General features: G+C 44.4%; 1 protein-coding gene and 1 long non-coding RNA gene across 2 annotated transcripts in view; both read left to right on the top strand.

Annotated features, from left to right (window-relative positions):
- The window catches only part of LOC146509486 (CXADR-like membrane protein), a 70708-nt gene that overhangs the window by 41272 nt on the left and 7705 nt on the right, over positions 1–21731 (top strand). The window contains exons 4-6 of the mRNA XM_085173655.1: positions 15309–15476; positions 16364–16486; positions 20441–20582. Of these exons, the coding sequence (XP_085029781.1) occupies positions 15309–15476; positions 16364–16486; positions 20441–20582 (433 nt within the window). The remainder of the gene's footprint in view (positions 1–15308; positions 15477–16363; positions 16487–20440; positions 20583–21731) is intronic.
- LOC146509487 (uncharacterized) lies at positions 662–7645 on the top strand. Its single transcript, XR_014876285.1, has 2 exons — positions 662–5857; positions 6191–7645. It is a non-coding gene; the product is annotated as an uncharacterized LOC146509487 (long non-coding RNA).

The raw sequence follows: 21731 nt of genomic DNA on the forward strand, positions 1-21731 counted from the left end.
ATCACACCAACATGGTGTGCCCAGGAATCTGAAGCAGATGACTCTCTCCACCTGTGCTCCTTCGATGTGGATGGGGGTGTGGCCTCCTCTCTGCAGTCTCCTGTAATCCATGATGAGCTCCTTGGTTTTGCTGACGTTAAACAGCAGGTTGTTGTCGCGGCACCGTGATGTCAGGGCTCTCACTTCTGCCTTGTATGCCATCTCATCTCCATCAGAAATGCAGCCGATGATGGTGGTGTCGTCTGCAATATATGATGGTGTTGGAGCTGTGTGTTTCTGTACAGTCGTGGGTGAACAGGGTGTACAGCAGGGGGCTGAGCACTCATCCCTCGGGGGCACCTGTGCTGAGTGAGAGTGTGGATGTCTGTCAGGAAGTCCAGGATCCAGCTGCACAGGGAGGAGCTGATGTTCAGGTCACTGAACATCAGCTCCAGACAGGACGCGTCTGGATGATATGATGGTGTTGAAGGCGGAGCTAGAGTTAATGAACAGCATATGCACATATGTGTTTTTCTGGTCCAGGTTGGAGAGGGCAATGTGAAGTCCACTTGCTATTGCGTCATCTGTAGATCTGTTAGGCCTGTAGGCAAACTGGAGTGCTCAGAGCACTTCATAGCTTCATGGACTCTCTAAAAAAACAGCATTGTTGTTCGGCTTTTCATTTCAATTCAATTCAATTCAATTCAATTTTATTTATATAGCGCCAAATCACAACAAATGTCGCCTCAAGGCGCTTCATAGATACAGAGAAAAGCCCAACAATCATATGACCCCCTATGAGCAAGCACTTTGGCGACAGTGGGAAGGAAAAACTCCCTTTTAACAGGAAGAAACCTCCGGCAGAACCAGGCTCAGGGAGGGGCGGCCATCTGCTGCGACCGGTTGGGGTGAGAGAAGGAAGACAGGATAAAGACATGCTGTGGAAGAGAGACAGAGATTAATAACAGATACGATTCAATACAGAGAGGTCTGTTAATACATAGTGAGTGAGAAAGGTGACTGGAAAGGAAAAACTCAATGCATCATGGGAATCCCCCGGCAGCCTACATCTATTGCAGCATAACTAAGGGAGGATTCAGGGTCACCTGGTCCAGCCCTAACTATATGCTTTAGCAAAAAGGAAGGTTTTAAGCCTAATCTTAAAAGTAGAGATAGTGTCTGTCTCCTGAATCCAAACTGGAAGCTGGTTCCACAGAAGAGGGGCCTGAAAACTGAAGGCTCTCCCTCCCATTCTACTTTTAAATACTCTAGGAACAACAAGTAGGCCTGCAGAGCGAGAGCGAAGTGCTCTAATAGGGTGATATGGTACTACAAGGTCATTAAGATAAGATGGGGCCTGATTATTTAAGACCTTGTATGTGAGGAGCAGGATTTTGAATTCAATTCTGGATTTAACAGGAAGCCAATGAAGGGAAGCCAAAACAGGAGAAATATGCTCTCTCCTTCTAGTCCCTGTCAGTACTCTTGCTGCAGCATTTTGGATTAACTGAAGGCTTTTCAGTGAGTTTTTTGGACATCCTGATAATAATGAATTGCAGTAGTCTAGCCTGGAAGTAATAAATGCATGAACTAGTTTTTCAGCGTCACTCTGAGACAGGATATTTCTAATTTTAGAGATGTTGCGCAAATGGAAGAACGCAGTCTTACATATTTGTTTAATATGTGCGTTGAAGGACATATCCTGGTCAAAAATGACTCCAAGGTTCCTCACAGTGTTACTGGAGGCCAAGGTAATGCCATCCAGAGTAAGAATCTGGTTAGATACCATATTTCTAAGCTTTTCAGCGCCGAGTACAATGACCTCAGTTTTATCTGAGTTAAGAAGCAGAAAGTTAGTGGCCATCCAAGTCTTTATGTCTTTAAGACATTCCTGCAGTTTAACTAATTGGTGTGTGTTATCTGGCTTCATGGACAGATAGAGCTGGGTGTCATCTGCATAGCAGTGAAAATGTATGCTATGTCTTCTAATGATGCTGCCTAGGGGAAGCATGTATAATGTAAACAGAATTGGTCCTAGCACCGAACCCTGTGGAACTCCATGATTAACCTCAGTGTGTGAAGAGGACTCTCCATTTACACGCATTTCGCCATTTGTTGATTCACTTGAAGAGCAAGTAATGTAATATGGGTCAAGTGATAGTTTGATATCAATCTTTTGTGATACACCGTCATATTTACATTATTTGTACAGTACGAATGACTTGCTTTGGTACCTGGTCAAACTTAAGCTCTCCTCTGTCTGCGCTTCTCCTACAGCAAACTTGCAGGCAGCAGCTTCTCCCCCCTCGCTCACATGCGTAAGTGCTGTGCTCAGTCGCCTAGTGCCTGAGCTCGGATCATACCAAAATTAGGGGGAATTTACGACTGTGCGCTATGTGCTTCGAATATTGTGTGTAGTTTTTGTTTTATACAGTTGTAAGTCAGGCATCTGACGATGTTGATCTGAGAAAGCAAGACCAAGACAGCGAGACCAAGACAAGACCAAGACCAAAGTCCGTCGAGACCAAGACGAAAGTCCGTCGAGACCAAGACGAGACCAAGACCACGTAAAAGTGGTCTTGAGACCGGTCTCGAGACCCAAATAGAGGAGCTAAATCAATGCACTTTTGTGAAAGACTGGGTGGGACCAGTTCCATGCAGGGCAGAGAGTGTGGATAAAGGCACGTGACCATCAAAAGGACACTGCAGTGTTGTGATGGGCTGGACCAGGTGACCCTGAATCCTCCCTTAGTTATGCTGCAATAGACGTAGGCTGCCGGGGGATTCCCATGATGCATTGAGTTTTTCCTTTCCAGTCACCTTTCTCACTCACTATGTGTTAACAGACCTCTCTGCATTGAATCATATCTGTTATTAATCTCTGTCTCTCTTCCACAGCATGTCTTTATCCTGTCTTCCTTCTCTCACCCCAACCAATCACAGCAGATGGCCCCGCCCCTCCCTGAGCCTGGTTCTGCCGGAGGTTTCTTCCTGTTAAAAGGGAGTTTTTCCTTCCCACTGTCGCCAAAGTGCTGCTCATAGGGGGTCATATGATTGTTGGGTTTGTGTCTGTATCTATGAAGCGCCTTGAGGCGACTTTTGTTGTGATTTGGCGCTATATAAATAAAATTGAATTGAATTGAATTGAATTGATGAGTTTGACATACTGGAGACAATTTTGTTAAAGAAGAGGGATGTCCAAGTAAAAGAAGAGCAGTTTAGCCTATTCCAAGGTAGAAGGAACCAGGAATCAAAGTGGCCAACAAACTAAACCAGGAACCAAAGGGGCTGTTCATCCATTTTGGTGGGTTGCATGTTAGGATTTGACTGGAAACTATGTGATATGGACTAACAGTCCTGTCATAAATCAGGAAGTAAAGATATGTGAATGGAGTGGAGATCACTACATCTTCAAAAATCAGGATTCACACCTAAGAGTAACTCAGAAGAGGTTGGAATTGCTGGTATCTGGATTGCCAAGGACTACAGCCAGCCATAACAAAAAGTGGTATAGAGGTAGATAGGCCACTCGGCTGGAATTAGTCACTGAAAGAGAAGAACCCATTCATATGTAGAAGTGCATTGTGTGGCCAATGTGATTCAAGTATCTTTTAGCATGAGAGGAATTGCTGTCTCCTGGAATCATGCCATTGCCAAAGTCAGATGGATTGGCCATCACTGGAAGTAGGTGTGGCTGAATCTTGAGGTGAGGTGGTACCCATCCCTAATATAATCAGGAACTCTCTAGATGCTGAATCAAAAGACATTGTTGGGGACTTGAGGGACGCAGCAAGCCACGCATAATTCCCCTGATACAAAGCAGATCCCTGAGACCATGTGGTGACCAAGAAGCAACAGAAGGTTCTAGGTAACCCTAACTTGGCCCGGGCAAAGAAGCAGAAATATAACCATAGGTTTGAAATTAAAAATGGAAATTGAAATGCCTACAGTACATAGAGCCAGCAACAAACAAGATATTGGACTTGAGGAGTGAAGACAACAGCCTAGGAAATGACAAGGATATTGAAAAAACAATTTTTCACCTTTGCCTGATGATTAAGATTATGTGGCAGGCCTGGTAGCAGTCCAGAGATGTGTATGTTGCATAGGACAACCTGACTATTTTGAAAAATCGGTGCAGGTTCCACTACTCCATCCTCACTCTTTTGTGATAACTAGACAAATAGATGAGAAAGAATCCGCTGCTAGGCTGGAGATGGTAGCGGCAGAAGTGTCACACAGTGTCTAGTGGAGCCCCATAGTTCTTATGGTGAGGAAAGATGGGTCTATACAGTTCTGTGCATTGGATTCAATGCAATTCATTTTAATTATACAGCGCCAAATCACAACAATAGTTGCCTTAAAGCACTTTATACATACAGAGAAAAACCCAACAATCATATGACCCCCTATGAGCAAAATGGTAAATGGTAAATGGCCTGTATTTGTATAGCGCTTTTACTAGTCCCCCCTAGGGACCCCAAAGCACTTTTACACACCCAGTCATCCACCCATTCACACACTGGTGGAGGCAAGCTACAGTTGTAGCCAAGGCAGACTGACAGAAGCGAGGCTGCCATATCGCGCCATCGGCCCTTCTGGCCAATACCAGTAGGCGGTAGGTGAAGTGTTTTGCCCAAGGACACAACGACCAAGACTGTCCGAGCCGGGGCTCGAATCGGAAACCTTCCGATTACAAGGCGAACTCCCAAGTCTTGAGCCACGATCGCCCCAAGATCGAGCAAGCACTTTGGTGACAGTGGGAAGGAAAAACTCCCTTTTAACAGGAAGAAACCTCCGGCAAAACCAGGCTCAGGGAGGGGCCATCTGCTGTGATGAGAGAAGGAAGAGAGGATAAAGACATGCTGTGGAAGAGAGACAGAGATTAATACAGTGGCTGTATTAATAAAAGTATTCGGCCCCCTTGAACTTTTCCACATTTTGTCACATTACGGCCACAAACATGAATCAATTTTATTGGAATTCCACATGAAAGATCGATACAAAGTGGTGTACACGTGAGAAGTGGAACGAAATCATACATGATTCCAAACATTTTTTTACAAATAAATAACTGAAAAGTGGGGTGTGCGTAATTATTCAGCCCCCTGAGTCAATACTTTCTAGAACCACCTTTTGCTGCAATTCCAGCTGCCAGTCTTTTAGGGTCTGTCTCTACCAGCTTTGCTCATCTACAGACTAAAATTCTTGCCCATTCTTCTTTGCAAAACAGCTCCAGCTCAGTCAGATTAGATGGACAGCGTTTCTGAACAGCAGTTTTCAGATCTTGTCACAGATTCTCGATTGAGAAGAGAGTATAATAAACAACATCATCACGATGATCTATGTGAATATAACAGTAAATACTAAATATTGAATATTATTTTGCAGCACGTAGGATCGACAGCGCGCAGGTAGGAGCCAAAAAGGGTGTAGTTTGTGTCTGTGAGCACCCGTGGGAAGACAGCCTAGAGCTGGAGTGCAGCCAGGGACATGGCTCGTCGGGGTGTCAGCTCACTAAGCCGGCCCTGCCGACCATGTAGACCCACAACATTTGGGCAATCTGCCAGACAGAGAGCCAGCGCCGCAGGCCGGAGAACTGTCAACCGCTGGCCGATCCATCAGACGCAGCGAGGTCCGACTGGCGTATAAAACCGGCGAAGCACGGGCAATACGCCAGGGGAACACAGCCTACAGCAGTGCTGGCCACTAGGCCCAACTCAAAGGATGTCAGGAGGGAGGAGGGAGGAGGGCGGCTGGAGGACAGCTGAGCCTAGGCTCCGCGTCCTCCCCGCCTCAACTGAACATGGCCGTCTCCACACGCCTGCATAGGCCCATCAGCTTCTTCACAGCAAGGTGGCCGCAGGGTAGACAGGTAGTCCCATCAGGCAATCCTGGTTGTCTGACCGGAGCCAAGCGTCAGAAATATAAACCTCCTGACAATCAACATTGTCCGGGGGGGGGGGGTGTTATTGGAGGAGGGGCCAAAGGCAACTACTCCCGCCATGCACGGCAGCAACCAACTGCGGGCAGGGGACTATAAATGCTGGGAGGCAGGGCACACAAGTGCCTGCAACCAGACCAATCAGGCAGCAGCGGCACCTGAGACAGGAGGTGCTGAGGCTGCGTGATAGCATCAACCTTGAGGTCCACTCTACTAGATGGCACCTCAGGAAGGGCTAATTCCCACACCCGGCATGCTCCAATCAAGAGCCGAAGGGACCCATCTCACCGAACACTGTGCCTGGGGACGAGCAGGGGGCAGCCCAGGAACAGGTGGGCAACAGCGGAGGAGAGGATGGAAGCTTCTTCAACATCCGCCACCTGATAGTCAACCTCCACTGACCAGGGCCTCACAGAGGTGGAGCCATGGGAAGGACGTTGTGGGAGGGACCAGCAGTGAATCAGCAACAGGTGTGGGAGGGGACCCAGCCCATGACCTGCCTATCTGGTGTCCACAGCAGTGGCAGCCATGGGGGAGGGGCAGGCCATTTAAATGCTCTTTCAGAAAACCAAGCACGGTCTGTCTAGTTCGTGCTGGCAACACAGCATTGCATGCAAGCATCAGCTTCTATAGCCAACACAGTAGTGATGTGTCGGTCACGAACGAAACGATTCTTAGAGCTGACTCTTTGAAGTGAACGACGCGAGCTGGCTCCTTATTGGGAGCCGTGTTTTTTCTTCTTCTTTCTCTCACCCTCTCTCTCGCACTTTTTTTCCGCTTCACTCGGCGGTAGTTACACTCGCAGTAGCACAGGAACAGAGCAGGAGGGAAAGAGAGAGAAAGAGAGCCAGGGACAACAAGAGACAATATTAGAAAGGTATAGTAATCATCCACAACTATTTTCAGTTGCAGATGATTAAGGATTCAGAACGTTTATTCATGCAGGCATATATGACAGAGAATGTGTATCTTCTTTTTGTTTTGCATATTTTAATTTATATTTTATTATGTTGTGGTTTGCAGTGTTTTGTGTAGTTTCACTTTAAATTTGTTTCAAAGGAAAAAGCTGAAAATGTAAATAGTTGGGTTTTGTATTTTATAATTTGTTTATTACATTTTATGTGGAGTGAATAAATAAAAGTATATTTACGGTGGCCACTGGAGACAAAGCGTGTACAAACTCCAAAACAGTACAAACTCTGAAGCACATACAAACTCCAAAACACATGCAAATTTGAAAACACGTACAAATTCCGAAGCACATAAAAATTCCAAAGCACGTGAAACCTCCAAAACATGTACAAACTCCAAAGCACAACAGAAGTGCTCCAGGATGCTAGGGGCAGTGTTGAGCTTTTGTTACCTAGTGGCTACGCAAGCCAGGAAGTACCAACGACCGAATTTGGTAAATTACATTTTTATTTTAATTATTTCAATATATATGAGTGTTTGTGTATAAAGACACAAACAATACACATATGCTTTCAATTGTGTAATTTCAGTGATCTAGGTAGCTCTGTTTTGGAGTTTTTACGTGCTTTGGAATTTTTATGTGCCATGGAGTTTGTACGTGCTTCGGAGTTTGTACGTGTTTTGTCTCTAGGGGTCACCGTATATATTTATATCTAAACATATATAAATAAAACCATGTTTTTTTTACATTAGTAATTTCTTTTGTGCATAATTGTATATTGTTGTTAATGATAAATTAATTAAAGCAACGTATCCCCTCTGACAGAGGGGATACGGCTTCAGCGTTCAAGCATACGCTGTCGCCTGAGCACTGTGCAGCTTGGCTGTGAAGTATGTAAACACAGAGGGGATACGGCTTCAGCGTTCAAGCATACACTGTGTTTACATACTTCACAGCCAAGCTGCACAGTGCCCAGGCGACAGCGTATGCTCAAGTAAAAGACTTGACTGGGGAAAAGAAAGGGGAGAAAGAAAGAGGGAAAGAAAAACAACGGAGAAGAGGGACGGGGATAAAGGGCAAAAAACAAAAACCAACAAAATAAGCAGACAAAAAATACATATATCAATCACCTGGATCACCTGTTGAGAAAGAAAAAAAGAGAAAACAAGCAGACGAAAAAGAGAGCAATATAATAAACAACATCACGATGATCTATGGGAATATAACAGTAAATACTAAATATTAAACATTATTGTGCAGCACGTAAGATCAACAGCGCACAGTGTGCTTTGAGGTAGGAGCCAAAAAGGGTGTAGTTTGTGTGTGTGAGCACCCGTGTGTACACCTGTGAGAATGAGCATGCTTGTATTTAAAAGGTTCCTTCATGTAATGATCTGCTAGAGGGTGTGGGGGGGCCACAGCCCCGTCCTCCAGGGCATGAAGCAGGTATGGAGGAGATCAAAACTCCAGACATCCAAAGGCCCTCAAAACACAAGAGACCAAGGAAGACCAACAGAGGGGCAGCTGCACCACTGTCCCAGAAAGAGCTGAGGAGAGTCCCAGATGAGGGGTCATTCAGCAGCCGCGGAGCAGAAGCCAGGAGGGGTTGCAGTGACGTGCCCGTGAGCTCTGCCGGCAGCCAGCTGTGCCAGAGTGACCGAGCCCCAGGCCGAGAGGCCGAGGGAACCCCACCCCCGAAGTGGCCCGAGCGAGCCCCAGGCTCCAGGCCCCGACAAGCAGCCACCAAGGAGTGAACCGGTGTGTACCCGCACGCCCATTCCTGGACACAAAGAACCACCAACGCACCGATTTCTGAGGGCGTCTGCCACTGGCAGGGGAAGTGGTGGGGGGAGATAGGCCTCCATACCTTGGAGGGCCTGAGATGTCCCCAGAGAGGTGGCGTCTGATACCCAACCTGACATATAGACACAGACATACAGGCACACACAGATACAAACATCCATTCCCACCCTCATGCTCCCACCCAACTCCTCCTCCTAGCCCCCCCCGCTCCAGCAGGCTGCAGAGAACGGGGGTGTGTGAAGACTCCAAACCTCCCTCTGCCCGCTCATATGTAGTGTTGATGCATGTGTGTCCTAAGGTGCATGTAAAACCCAGGAGGGCATGGAGCTACCTGCCAGAGAGCAGCAGGTAAGCACATAGCCCCTCCTGCTAGCCCTCAATGTCTACATGCATTTAAAATTGAGAGGTGGGCAACGACGCCAGGGGTGAGGTTGTACACCCTGATGGTAATTTGGATTCCGTGTAGTGTGCCCACCCCCAAGACCCTATATGTATGTGTTATGAGAGTGTGAGTAATGTGAGTGTCTAAGTTGTGGGATAAAATTGAGGCACAGGCAGCCAGCAGGGGACGGGGGGGGGGGGGGGGGGGGGGGGGGGGGGGGGGGGGGGGGGGGATGCCTCCCCTGCACCCTGGTGACACACCTTTAACCCAAGGCCCTGCATGTGTGGGTGATTGTGGTGGAGCGGGAAGAGGGAGGCAGCTGGAGACGGGGAGGGAAGGAAAGGAGGGGCAAGTGACCCCTCCCTGGGGCCAGCTCCCTCGCTGACCCCAGTAGACACCCCCATACTCTGCAACCCGCCAGGGAAAGGGGGCCCAGGCCCATCCAGACCGGGGCCCAGGTCTGCAGCGCCGCCTGGCCCCACAGAGCCCGGGACGGCCCACCCGACCCCACCACAGAGAAAACTGCACCCACCCCGTCATCCACTCATCTTCCAGACTAAACAAGACAATAGACGCCCAGGCTGAGATCTTCCTCCACCTCCTATATCTCCTCCGCCTGCAGAGTGAGTTCGTGAAGACAGGAGACCTCCTGCAAGATGTAACAGCCTCCCCCACCAGTTGAAGAGCCCCCCAGGTGGCTTGATGCACCGGCAGCACCCTGTGCCAGGACTGGGCCCCCATACACCCACCCACCCACAACCCCGGCAACACACCAACCAGGACCAAGCCCCCAAGGCCCAGCCAGGGTCCCAGCCCAGAGACGGAGCACCCCCAGAACCCCACGCCTGTCCCGGACCCACCCAGGGGCAGCCAGGCTACCAGGTCAGTAACCCACGTCCGTCAGCACAGACCCTCCCCTAGCCCCGCTGCACGCAGCCACGAGGAAACCGTCACCTAAGAGCCAACCGAGCCCTTAATAGGCCCAGGTTGAGCCCTCCAAGGAAGATGCTCCTGGGGAATCCCCCAATGCCCCAAGCCTGTCCCTACCCCCACACCAATCACAACAGCAAAGGTGGGACCAAACTATGACCCCCCACCCCCATTAGGTGATGGAGCTGATCAAAGGAGCCCAGAGCAATTGATCTGATGTGGTGGCAGAGGCTGTATCAAGACTAATGTAATCTAATAGATAATTTCTATATTGGTTAGAATTAAGATTATTTTTATTTTTCCAGTTCATGAGGACTGTTTTCTTGGCTATGCATAGGGCAGTGAAAATCATATGGGGTATATTCTTTTCTGCAGTGACATTATCTAAGCTGCCCAACAAACACACTAAAGGGGAAGTTGGAATGTTACATTTCAGACACTTTGATAAGTCTTCACATATCTCGCGCCAAAACTTCTGAACTGGTGGACAGAACCAAAGAGCGTGGATGTAATTGTCCGGTGTATTGGTTTGACAGTGTGAGCAGTTGTTGGTAGACATAAAGCCCATCTTGAACATCCGATGACCTGTATAGTGCACTCTATGTAGTATTTTGTATTGAATTAATTGAAGACTGGGATTTCTAATTAGATGAAAGGTTTTTAAGCAAATCTGAGACCAGAAGTTTTGGTCTAAGTTAACTGATAAATCCGCTTCCCATTTTGCAATAGGAAGTGATATTGATTCATCTGTTTTAGAAAGCATTCTGTATATTTTGGATAGTAATTTGGGGGTTTTAAGAGTAAGAAATTGAACCACACTTGGTGGTGTTTGTAGTTCAACTTGACGCGGTTTAAATTTCTTTTTTACTATGGATTTAATTTGTTGATATTCTAAAAATCTTTTCTTGTTGATCCCATATTGTGTAACTAGTCTGTCAAATGGAATAAATTCTGTTCCTTCTAATATATGTTCTAAATATTTGATTCCTTTACCACTCCAATCTGGAAAGTTGATCATATTATTGTTTTGTAATATGTCAGGGTTGTTCCAGATAGGTGTACGTTTGCATGGGATTAATGAAGACACTGTCAACTTCAGAAACTCCCACCATGCTGTCAGAGAAGAGCTGATGTTGATGCTTTTGAAGCATTCATGTCGTTGGATGTTTGAGCTGATAAATGGTAGGTCTGAAATCTCTAGATTATTGCAAAGTGCTTGTTCTACATCTAGCCAAGGTTCATCTAAGAAGGTATGTTTTAGCCATTCTGAGATAAACTGAAGCCTGTTGGCTAAGAAGTAGTGCTGAAAGTTAGGTAGTTCTAATCCTCCTTTATCCTTGGTCTTTTGTGTTTTTAAGCTTATACGTGGGGGTTTATCTTTCCAAAGGAATTTGGACATATATGAATCTAGAGATCTGAACCAATCTTGTGGTGGTTTAGTTGGGATCATTGAGAATAAATAATATATTTTTGGTAAGACCATCATTTTTATAGAGGCAACCCTTCCCATGAGTGATATGGGTAGACATTTCCATCTAGCCAGATGACCTTCTACCTTCTTTAAAAGTGGGATATGGTTTAATTTAGTTAGATCTGCAAGCTTGGGAGAAACATTAATACCTAAATATTTTATATTTCCAGATTGCAGTGGTGTAGAAGAAGAATTATGGAAGGAGCAATTAATCGGAAGGACTGTAGATTTTGACCAGTTAATTGAGTAATCTGATATTCTTGCAAAAGAGTTTATCAATGCAATTACCCCAGAGATTTTGGTTTGTGAGTTTTGGAGAAAAAGTAACACACCATCCATATAAACGCTGATTTTATGTTCCACGTTCTTACATTTTATGCCCTTAATTACTGAATTCTGCCTAATTGCTGCTGCTAGTGGTTCAATAAAAATTGTAAACAGTGAAGGGGAAAGTGGGCATCCCTGCCTGGTGCCCCTCAGGAGACAGAAGCTGGAGGATGTCTGGTCATTTGTTTTGACACAAGCTGTTGGGGAATTGTATAATATTTTTAACCAGTTAATGAAAGAGGATCCAAAACCAAATTTGTGTAAAGTTGCAAATAGAAATTTCCAGTTAACTCTGTCAAACGCTTTCTCTGCATCTAAAGAAAATATTGTAGTTTCGATGTTTTTACTGTATGAGTAGTCTATCAAATTAAGTAATCTACGCGTATTTGTTGATGAGTGCCTACCTTTTATAAAACCAGTTTGGTCAGGATGAATTAAGAGGGGGGTTATTTTCTCCAGTCTCTTTGAGAGAGCTTTGCAGATTTTTTTAAGGTCTAAGTAAGTAAGTAAACTTTATTTATATAGCACCTTTCACAGACATATGTCACAAAGTGCTTTACAAGGTAAAAACATAATACAGTCATAAAATACACCATGAAAACCCTGGTCTAATTAAAAGCTTTTTGAAATAAAAATGTCTTTAGCTGCTTTTTGAAGGTCTCCACTGAGTCCAAACCCCGTAGAAATAGGGGAAGTGGTCTACATGTATAAGGGATATTTGACGATAGCTTGAGGGATTTACAGGGTCTTTTTGCCTGGTTTTAGCAGGAGATTAATGTTTGCAGAATTCATATTTGATGGAAGTCTGCCCTTTTCTTTGATTTCCAACAACGTTCTGTAAAAAACTGGTGCTAGAATGGTCCAGAATTCTTTGTAGAATTCTGCAGGAAAGCCATCTGGACCTGGAGCCTTATTATTGGGCATACTTATCAGAGCTTCCTGGAGTTCACCTGGTGTCAGTGGCGAATCCAGTGCCATTGCTTGAGCGTCTAATAATTTTGGAGGAGTTATGTTGTCCAAAAACTGATCAATTTTGTTTTTAGATGGGTTTATTTGTGGTGAATATAAAGTTTTATAGAAATCCCTGAAAATGTTGTTTATTTGTTTTGGTTCATACTGTATATTGTGTTCCCAGATGAATCTTGAACAGCACACATAGTTGTTTTTTATTTATTTATTTTTAGCTGGTTTGCTAGAAATTGACCGGATTTATTACCATGTTCATAATTTTGTAAGCGTAGTCTTTGTACTAAGAATTTTGTTTTTTAACAATTATCTCATTTAATTCTAGTTTTGTTTTGCGTATTTTGTTCAATGTTTCCTGATCTTGGTGGGACGCGTAGGCTTCTTCTAGGGATTTGATGGTTTTTTCTAATTCCTGAATATTTTTGTTTTCTTCTTTCTTTTTATGTGATGAGAAAGAAATTATTTTACCTCTCATCACAGCTTTCCCTGCTTCCCATAGAATAGAAGCTGATGTTCCAGGAGTGTCATTAAAGTCTAAATATGAAGTCCAGTCTTTTTTAAAATGTTTAATAAAGTCTTCATCTTTAAGCAGTGATGTATTAAATCTCCAGTTTTTACTTGGCGTAGTATTATTCTTGTGCATTAGTGTTAAAGATACAGGAGCATGATCGCTGACAGCTATAGGGTGAATCTCAGTGTCTGAAACGTCACTCAGCAGTGAGCTGCTGACCAAAAAATAATCCAGACGAGAGTAGGAGTGATGAACATGTGAGAAGAAAGTATATTCCTTACTGGTGGGGTGAAGGGAGCGCCATGCATCGCAAAGACCAAAGTCGCTCATAAACTGTTTGATTATATTTGTGGACTGCCAATTACGCTGAGTTCCTGCTGTATTGAGCCTATCCATTTCTTCATTTAGTCCAAGGTTGAGGTCGCCTCCAAGAACAAGTGTGCCATGTAAGTGTTCAGAGAGTGCACTGAAAAAAACGTGAAAGAATGCTCCAACAGGTTATTAAACCCCGGCCAATTCGTTCCCAGAATTAAGGGATGCCTCAGGCACGAGCTGACTGCAACCTTTACTCTATGCTTTTTGCCCTTGTATTGAATTTGAAGCTGCACTATGGCATGTTCGTGAATATCCCCATGTACACATCTAACCTCCACCCACTCTGCCTCCAACAATGCCCTGGGTCGAATCAGGGCTTGGTGAATCAGAGTCTGCAAGCAGAGTCTGTCCACCAAGGCCTCACGTATACCCCCTTGGCACCTTACTGGCACATTGTACGTCCCTCTCGGACTGAGGGAAGTTGTTGGAGGGTTGGCGACATGGAACACCTGTCCCCCCTCCATCTGACATGCCCTAGCCAACCGCACCTCCAACATGACTGCCCTGGCACTCGTGTGGCTCCCGGCAGGTTAGGTGCAGTGCCTGTTGGAGCCGGAACTTGTGGAGAGGGCAGGGGGAAGCGAGTGAGTGTTTAGATGCAGCTGCTCTTCAGAGGCTGCAAGCTGCGGTGGTGAAGCATCCCGGAGCCTCCTTCTTGGAGCTGGAACAGGCCAGCTACTAGGTGGCATAGGGGGCTGCCCTGCCGCCTCCCCCAGCTGTGCAGAGATAAATCGAGGAATCCTTCAGTCAGGGTCACGGTTGCGCTCAAGCTGCCTGGGCGATGGCAGCAGATCCATCCTGTGGTCTCCATGGGCAGCCCGCAATGAACAGTTCCAGGATCTCCTGCTCCATGATGCGAGCCTCCCCTTGAGCAGGCCTGGGTTACAGCCACAGCCTCGCTGAGTTGACTAGCGTAGGGGAAAGGCTAGTCCTTCGGCCCCATCCGACCCTCCTAGAACCGCCAGCGATAGTCCTGTGGTGCAAGGCCCTGTTGGACATCTGCGAAGCTGCTGCTCACACGCGGGCAGGCTGAGAGCCACTGCATGGGCTTTGCCAGACAGCAGCGGGAGCAGAATCAGCACTTACTCCTCCTCCAACTAATGGTACACCACCGCCATGGCCCAAAAGACCTCCAGGAAGGCGGGGGGGGTGGGGGTCGTCTCCCTCCCCCATACAGTAGAGGGACACTGGCGGGGGCCAGCCCAAGCTACCAGACTTCCCAAAAGCCCCATCCAGTGCTCAGATTGGTCCTGCAGTTGTTCCAGCTGGTGGCTAAACACCACCTCCTGCTCCTACTGCATACCCGCCAGCTCAGCCACCATCCAGGCCAGCGCCTCCACTGGCTGGGCCGGTCTTGGTTCTGCCAGTGGAGGCACTGGGTTTTGGCACCACTCTGGAAATGATGTACCCGCCAACAGCGTTTGCAGTTGCACACGTTTTTATTTGCACTGTTTTTAACTGGACAACTTTTCATCTGCCCTGCTTGTACCCTAGATCCCACCTCAGGTCCCAGCACATCTTTTATCGAGGAGGCATGACTAGATGATGGAGCTCAGGTTTGAGTCAGCCTCACACCTGAGGCTGACTCCGCACCCTGAACCCTCTGCTCCACCCCTCCCCTGCAGCTGAGCCACAAACCACACCCTGCCACATGACTCAACAGCATTTTGAGAATGTCTGTGTGTCTGTCTGACTGTCTGTCCACAGTGAAGCCATCTAAGCCACAGTGCTGGATGGAGGGCAAATTCTTGGAAGGCAGTGATGTTAAGATGAGCTGCAAGTCCGCTGATGGCTCTGATCCTATCCATTACAAATGGGAAAAAGTACAGGACGAAGGCAAATATGTAGACAAGCTGCCTCCACTGACACTGATAGGTAAGTCTGTCAGATGTACCTAGGGCTTTTTAAAACAAACATTTAAACCTTGAAACGAAGCAAAAAAGAACAAAACACACATCATTGTGATGTGGTAGGGCATCATAATGAAAACATAAAAAGTGTGTTGTACAGCTCTCTCCATGCCCAAAATATATATTCAATTAAATTTTATTTATATAGCGCCAAATCACAACAAAAGTCGCCTTAAGACGCTTCATAGATACAGAGAAAAACCCAACAATCATATGACCCCCTCTGAGCAAGCACTTTGGCGACAGTGGGAAGGAAAACCTCCCTTTTAACAGGAAGAAACCTCCGGCAGGGATATACCTCGATCTGGTCAACTTTGACCTTTGTTTATCCAACCTCGGTACTCACGTCCCCCAAGGTCAGGTGTATTGTTCTGGAATTTGAAGATGATTTATAAAAAATTGCAGGTAATATAAACTGTTTAATGATTTTCACATTTGGTGTTACTGACCTTCAACCAATTTTCAAAAAATCCACCATGATGCACAATCTGAAAAATGCTAAACTGTGGACACTAGATGCTGTGCATGCTAACATAAAGACAAACAAACAGAACCGATTACATACTCGTTTTACTGCATAGTCATGTTTCAGCTCTTAAAGAAATTAAGACTTCTGACTAATCTAAGTTATTCTGTTCTCCTTTTATCTTTTCCAAGTACATTTAGCTTGCATAAAGAATCTGTCAAAAGTATTTACTTTTTAAAAACAGCAAAGATTTGTACAATGGCTATTTCTTTATGTGAACTCATCTTTAGGTAAATTTATTTCAATAGAAATCAACTCTTTTTCAAACAACACCATAAAACAGTAGTGCACTCTTAGATGCTGTCTTGTCATTCTTGGTACATCAGATTTCAAAACCCCAGAGATTGTGGCACTGAGGAATTTGACCAAGGACAATGCCGGACTCTACAAATGCACAGCCAGCAATGATGTGGGAGAAGAGAGCTGTATAGTGGAAGTCAAGATACACTGTGAGTGAAGAACTTTTTTTGAACACTGTTCAGTTAAAAATTGTTGCTTTTGATTTGCAGAATAAAATGTTTTCCCCTCTTCATGTCATTGTAGAGCTCATCTGCAAATTATTTTCATACACACTGCCTGAAGTGCTATAGTGAAACTGTAGGTGAACGTGACATTCTTTTAAATTGCAGATCACAACATCTCTCAAAATTTGTGGTCTGTCTGTGCTTCTCAACCTTAAGTTCACTGCTTCTTAAGTGGATTCTCAGTTATTTTCCTAAAATCATTGATCATTTTTCTTTTAGCATTGTAAACTCATACTTGAAGGGGCTTTCTACACTCATTATTGATCAGATCCATCAATTAACACTAGACTCCATATATGATCGTGTTTTGTTGTTGATTCTGAGTGGAAAGGTGGTGCATTGGTTCACCCTATCACCTTGCATTAGTGGTTTAAATTTAGATTGGCTGGGGCTTTGGTGTGACAAAGCCTCCCTCAAAATTTAATGTAATGCAAATGGACTTATTCTTAAACAGTGCTTTTCTATGCTCTTTCTATGTAAATGCTTTCTATCTAAATCCTACTTCGGAGAGCAACATGGGGTTAGTATCTTGCCCAAGAACATTTGGCATGCAGACTGGAGCAGACAGGGATCAAAACACAACTGAAGACAATGAGGGAATAACTATGGGCAGAAACAGGAAAGGGGGGGGGGGGGGGGGGGCGTCAAAAATCCTCGACTTGAGGCCTCAAAAGATTTTAAGTCTTTTCAAGTTAGTATTCACAGCCTTTTTATAGGTGCAAAGGCTGTGAATACTTATGTACATGTTATATTTTCCCTTTTTCCTCTTGAGATATTGTGTGTAGATATTTGAGGTAAAAAATGAATTTCATCCATTGTGAATATGAATATTGTGAGAAAACCTGGAACTACTTAAGCGCTTGTCAGTACTTTCCCGGATCCGCTGTACCAATCCTTTCTTTTCCCTCATACCACTAGCAATGCAGCTCTTTTGATTTGAACATAATAAAAAACCCTCAGTGGCCACATGGGAAATGTTCTGGCACAGGACATAAACTCTCCCAGTACTCCCTCTGACTTTGAGTCAGCACTGTCATCTGTGGGACATATTTGTCCTGCGTATATTACACGCTTGACAGTGGCTTGTGCAGTAGCCTGGAGTTGGTCTCCAGCAGTGTTGTTCAAGTTACTTGAATAAAGTAATTAGTTACTTAGTCACTTTTTAAAGAGTCAAACTCAAAGTAATGTCATTATTTCCCAGCATTAAATGCTGCATGGTGCTGCTCTATCCCGCGCTCCATGTTTTCTATTCTTGATCTACACATGTGTCTGTTGGTGCCATGGACGTTGGAAAGTAACAGTAATCTAATTACCTTTTTGCAATAGCAATCCCTTACATTAAAAAGTAATTGGATTATGTGTTACTGTCCATCTCTGGTCTCCAGTATTGTCTTCCAGTGCACTGAGTTCCTAAGGAACATTACTAGTGTACTTTAAGCCTTGTATAGTGCCAAGCATTCCTATACCTGTGAGATCTGATTTACATGACCTCCTCAACATGTCTTGAAGTTCTCCGGAGGCCTGGTAATGAACTAATCATTTGATTCAGGAGTGTTGATCCAGGGTGAGATCTAAACCCTGCAGGACACCGGCCCTCGAGGCCTGGATTTGGACACCCCGATCTAAAGGATAAAGATCACTCTTTCAAGGATGTCAGTGTCCACATTTTAGACAGAGAAGACAGATAGTTTGAGAGAGAAGTGAAAGAGGCCTTCTATGTCCACTGTGAACAGCCATCTTTCAACAGAGGAGGTGGCTTATCACACCAACTGCTTGACACCTACAATGCCGTTTTGAGATCCCTTCCCAAGGTGCCTCAAGCCCTACTCACATCTTGCGTCAGTTGATCTCAATGGGTCACATGATAGGGTGAGGGAAGGTTTGTTCTGCTGATGAACTCTGCTGTTAATGACTTACAGCTTTTTTAACATCTTGGCTCATGTGACAAGGCACATCATCAATAGTGGTTCAACGACCTTCTTAATGGACAACCCCCACTAGGGCTTAAATATCTGAGACTTTCCACCATTTGGTTTTAGAACTGAAGAAGCTTTCAGATGAGAGGTGAAGTGTCTTCAAGAAACTTTAAAAAGTCCAGTTTCGTTCTTTTCCAAGCTCATCAGACAATATAGGAGAAATCTGCTCTCTCTTTCTAGTCGCTGTCAGTACTCCTGCTGCAGCATTTTAGATCAAGTGACGGCTTTTCAGTCAGTTTTTAGAACAACCTGATAATAATGAAGAAGTAATCCAGTCTAGAAGATCTAACTGGATGAACAGGATTTTTAGCATCATTTTAAGACTGGATTTTTCTCATTTTAGATATTGTGCAAATGGAAGAGAGCATATCTGTTTAATATTTTTTGAGCCTTTGTGTTTTATGCTTGAATCATTCAAGTATAAAAAAAAAATGTACCCTACTCTAGGGATGAACCTGTCATGGCTACTGGACGGACTCACGCGCAGACAGTTCTTTCTTTGAGAACAAAAGGACATTATTTATTTACAACAGGGATCACCTCAGTGATAGATATATATATATATATATATATATATATATATATATATATATATATATATATATATATACATACACACACACACACACACACAGTGAGTTGGGGGGGGGGGGGGGGGGGGGGGGGAGCCATCAGCAGACTTGCAGCCAGGGCTCCATGGAGAGAAGGGGGGAATCCACACACGCTTCCTCTTCCACACAGTCACCGCCACAGCTCCTCCGCACACACGGACTCCTCTTCAGCCGCACTCGCTCCAAAACTCTACACACGCTGCCACACCCGGGCAGGTCCCGTGGTTTGGTCCAGAAGAGGGATGTCTACACACAGAATTTCAACGTTAGTTCCACAGCAAAATACACACAGGGGATTCTTTTGATAATGTCGAGAGCACGAACTCAGGAGGTTCAATGTTCCAGCGGTGAGCTGCTCTGTGCCACTGCCTTAAATAGCAGCTGGGGAAATCAGCCAGATCAGCAGCAGGTGGAGACAATCACACAGGTGCGTGGGCCAAGAGCGAGAGCCCGTAACGAGCTCCACCCAGGCAGAGAGGAGGAGGAGAGACAAAGAAAACAAAAACAAAAAAGAACAACAACAACAAAACCTGTAGCCAGCGTGAGCCAGCCAGAGAGACACGGGGACAGAACCAGTGCCAGCCAAACAATTTATCAAAGAACCCATTTTAAATGGAATCTTTAGACACCTTGTTACTAGCAGCCTGGTGCAAAACACACCTTGAATCAACAACAAGGTGATTTAAAAAGACAGCCAAAAATCTGTTACAGCTCAATATGGTGTGCCGTGTGTCTTTAAAATAATTTAAGGGAAACTGGACAAGTGGAAGACAAAAGAGGTGGCAGGCCTTTAACAAACTACAAACTTTCCAATTGGTAGACAATGCACTCTTCCTCCTGAGCCACAACCACCCCTTAGAATAAGTATTTGCATTTATATTTGCACATACTTCAGTAAATCACTGAACATATTTCCAACTTTTCAAGAACAATAAAAAGTGATGACTCAAGACTTTCGCACAATACTAAAATCGACAACTTGGAACTTCTGGAATAACATTATTTAAAACAATTTTAAAATGTATTGATTTTCAAGGTTCAATTATTTTATAGTATAGCTATAATATATAATAGCTGAAGGGATAAATTAGGTTTTTTTTAATCTGGCTTTAGCTTTTATAATACTGGGGTGTGTTATATAGGTCTCTGAAAATGATAAAGAGGGGGAGACAAGTATTTTATTTAAACTTGCATGCAACTGAAAAATAGCAATGGTGAATTTGATGCATTGGTGGTTGTAGCAATAACATAATAGTGTGTCTTACATCAATGTTTTTTGTTATTTTTGGTAGATGTGAAGGGAATTGGTGTGGTAGCAGGTGTAGTGGTTGGTGTGTCCTTCGCCATTCTGCTTATCTTACTCATCATCTGGTTGGTATTCTGCAAAAAGGACATGGAAAAAAACGAAGAAGAGGAGACGCCCAATGAAATCAGGTAGACAATGCCTAGAATATTTCTTTGCACATGATAACTACCCATGACAAAAAACTTTACTTTTACAGTTTTATTCAATATATGAATATAATTGCTGCGCGTTATACAATCATTCATTTCATCGTTTCAGCCATCTCATTACCAGAATCACTGAAATATGTATGTATTACCTGTATACCTGTAGGACTGCCTTTCTGATCCATCAATGTTTCTGCATGAAATTAAAACTTCAAATAGATGAATCCCAAAATGATAGTTTCAATTTATGGCTGTATTGGTTATAACAGCAGTTACTTTTTCTCACTTTTTACACAAACTGATTGTATTAGTTTGAATTGCAATAATTCAGACTGTTGTGGAATTTTTCTATTAATTAACCAGTTACAGAACAAGAAAGTTGAAAGTATTCACTACTGATCAGAAGACTTAGAACACTCTAATTCTTCCAGTTATTTATTGCAATTCAAGTCATTCAAATCCAATGAATATCTTGAAATGGTACAAAGGTAAGTGTCAAACTGCCAGAGGTTAAAAAAAGGTAAGGTTACCCAACACTAAAAAATAATGTACATTTCAGAAAAATGGCCTTTTTCAGGGAACACAACATGGTTTTAACAATTTAAATCTGTTCTGCAACAATGGAGGTTGATCCAGCCTTGAAAGCTGGTGCTACTAATTCCTACAGGTGATCCAACTTCTCTGGATTACTTCCAGCCCCCTCTGTCTGCATAAAAGCAGTGGTGGAGCACACTGATGTACCCTCGTGAGCATCACTTGAACAGTACTGTACTGCAGAAAGTAGTGTGTTGTACGGAAATGGTGAGAAAAATGCAATTAACAATGGAATAGAGACAGACCATCATAACACTTATAAATGTAGGTCTGTCCTACAGAGAAACTGCAAAGAAAGTCAAGGTGTCAGTGAGTACAGTTTCCTTCACCATCAAAGACACTCAGAAACACCCCAGTTTCCACAAAACGCAAGATACCATGATAAAACCATTCAGGAGCTGAAATAATCGACTTGTACCTTTGGCTTAATCGTTGCCCAGCATATCTGAAATGTCACCGCCAAAGAAAGCCTCGAACCTAGGCAAGAATAAGACCATCGACAAATGGTCGAGCATCGAGCTTGATGCTAATGATAGT

This window comes from Neolamprologus multifasciatus, chromosome 10, assembly GCF_963576455.1.
Source record: "Neolamprologus multifasciatus chromosome 10, fNeoMul1.2, whole genome shotgun sequence".
Taxonomy (NCBI): domain Eukaryota; kingdom Metazoa; phylum Chordata; class Actinopteri; order Cichliformes; family Cichlidae; genus Neolamprologus; species Neolamprologus multifasciatus.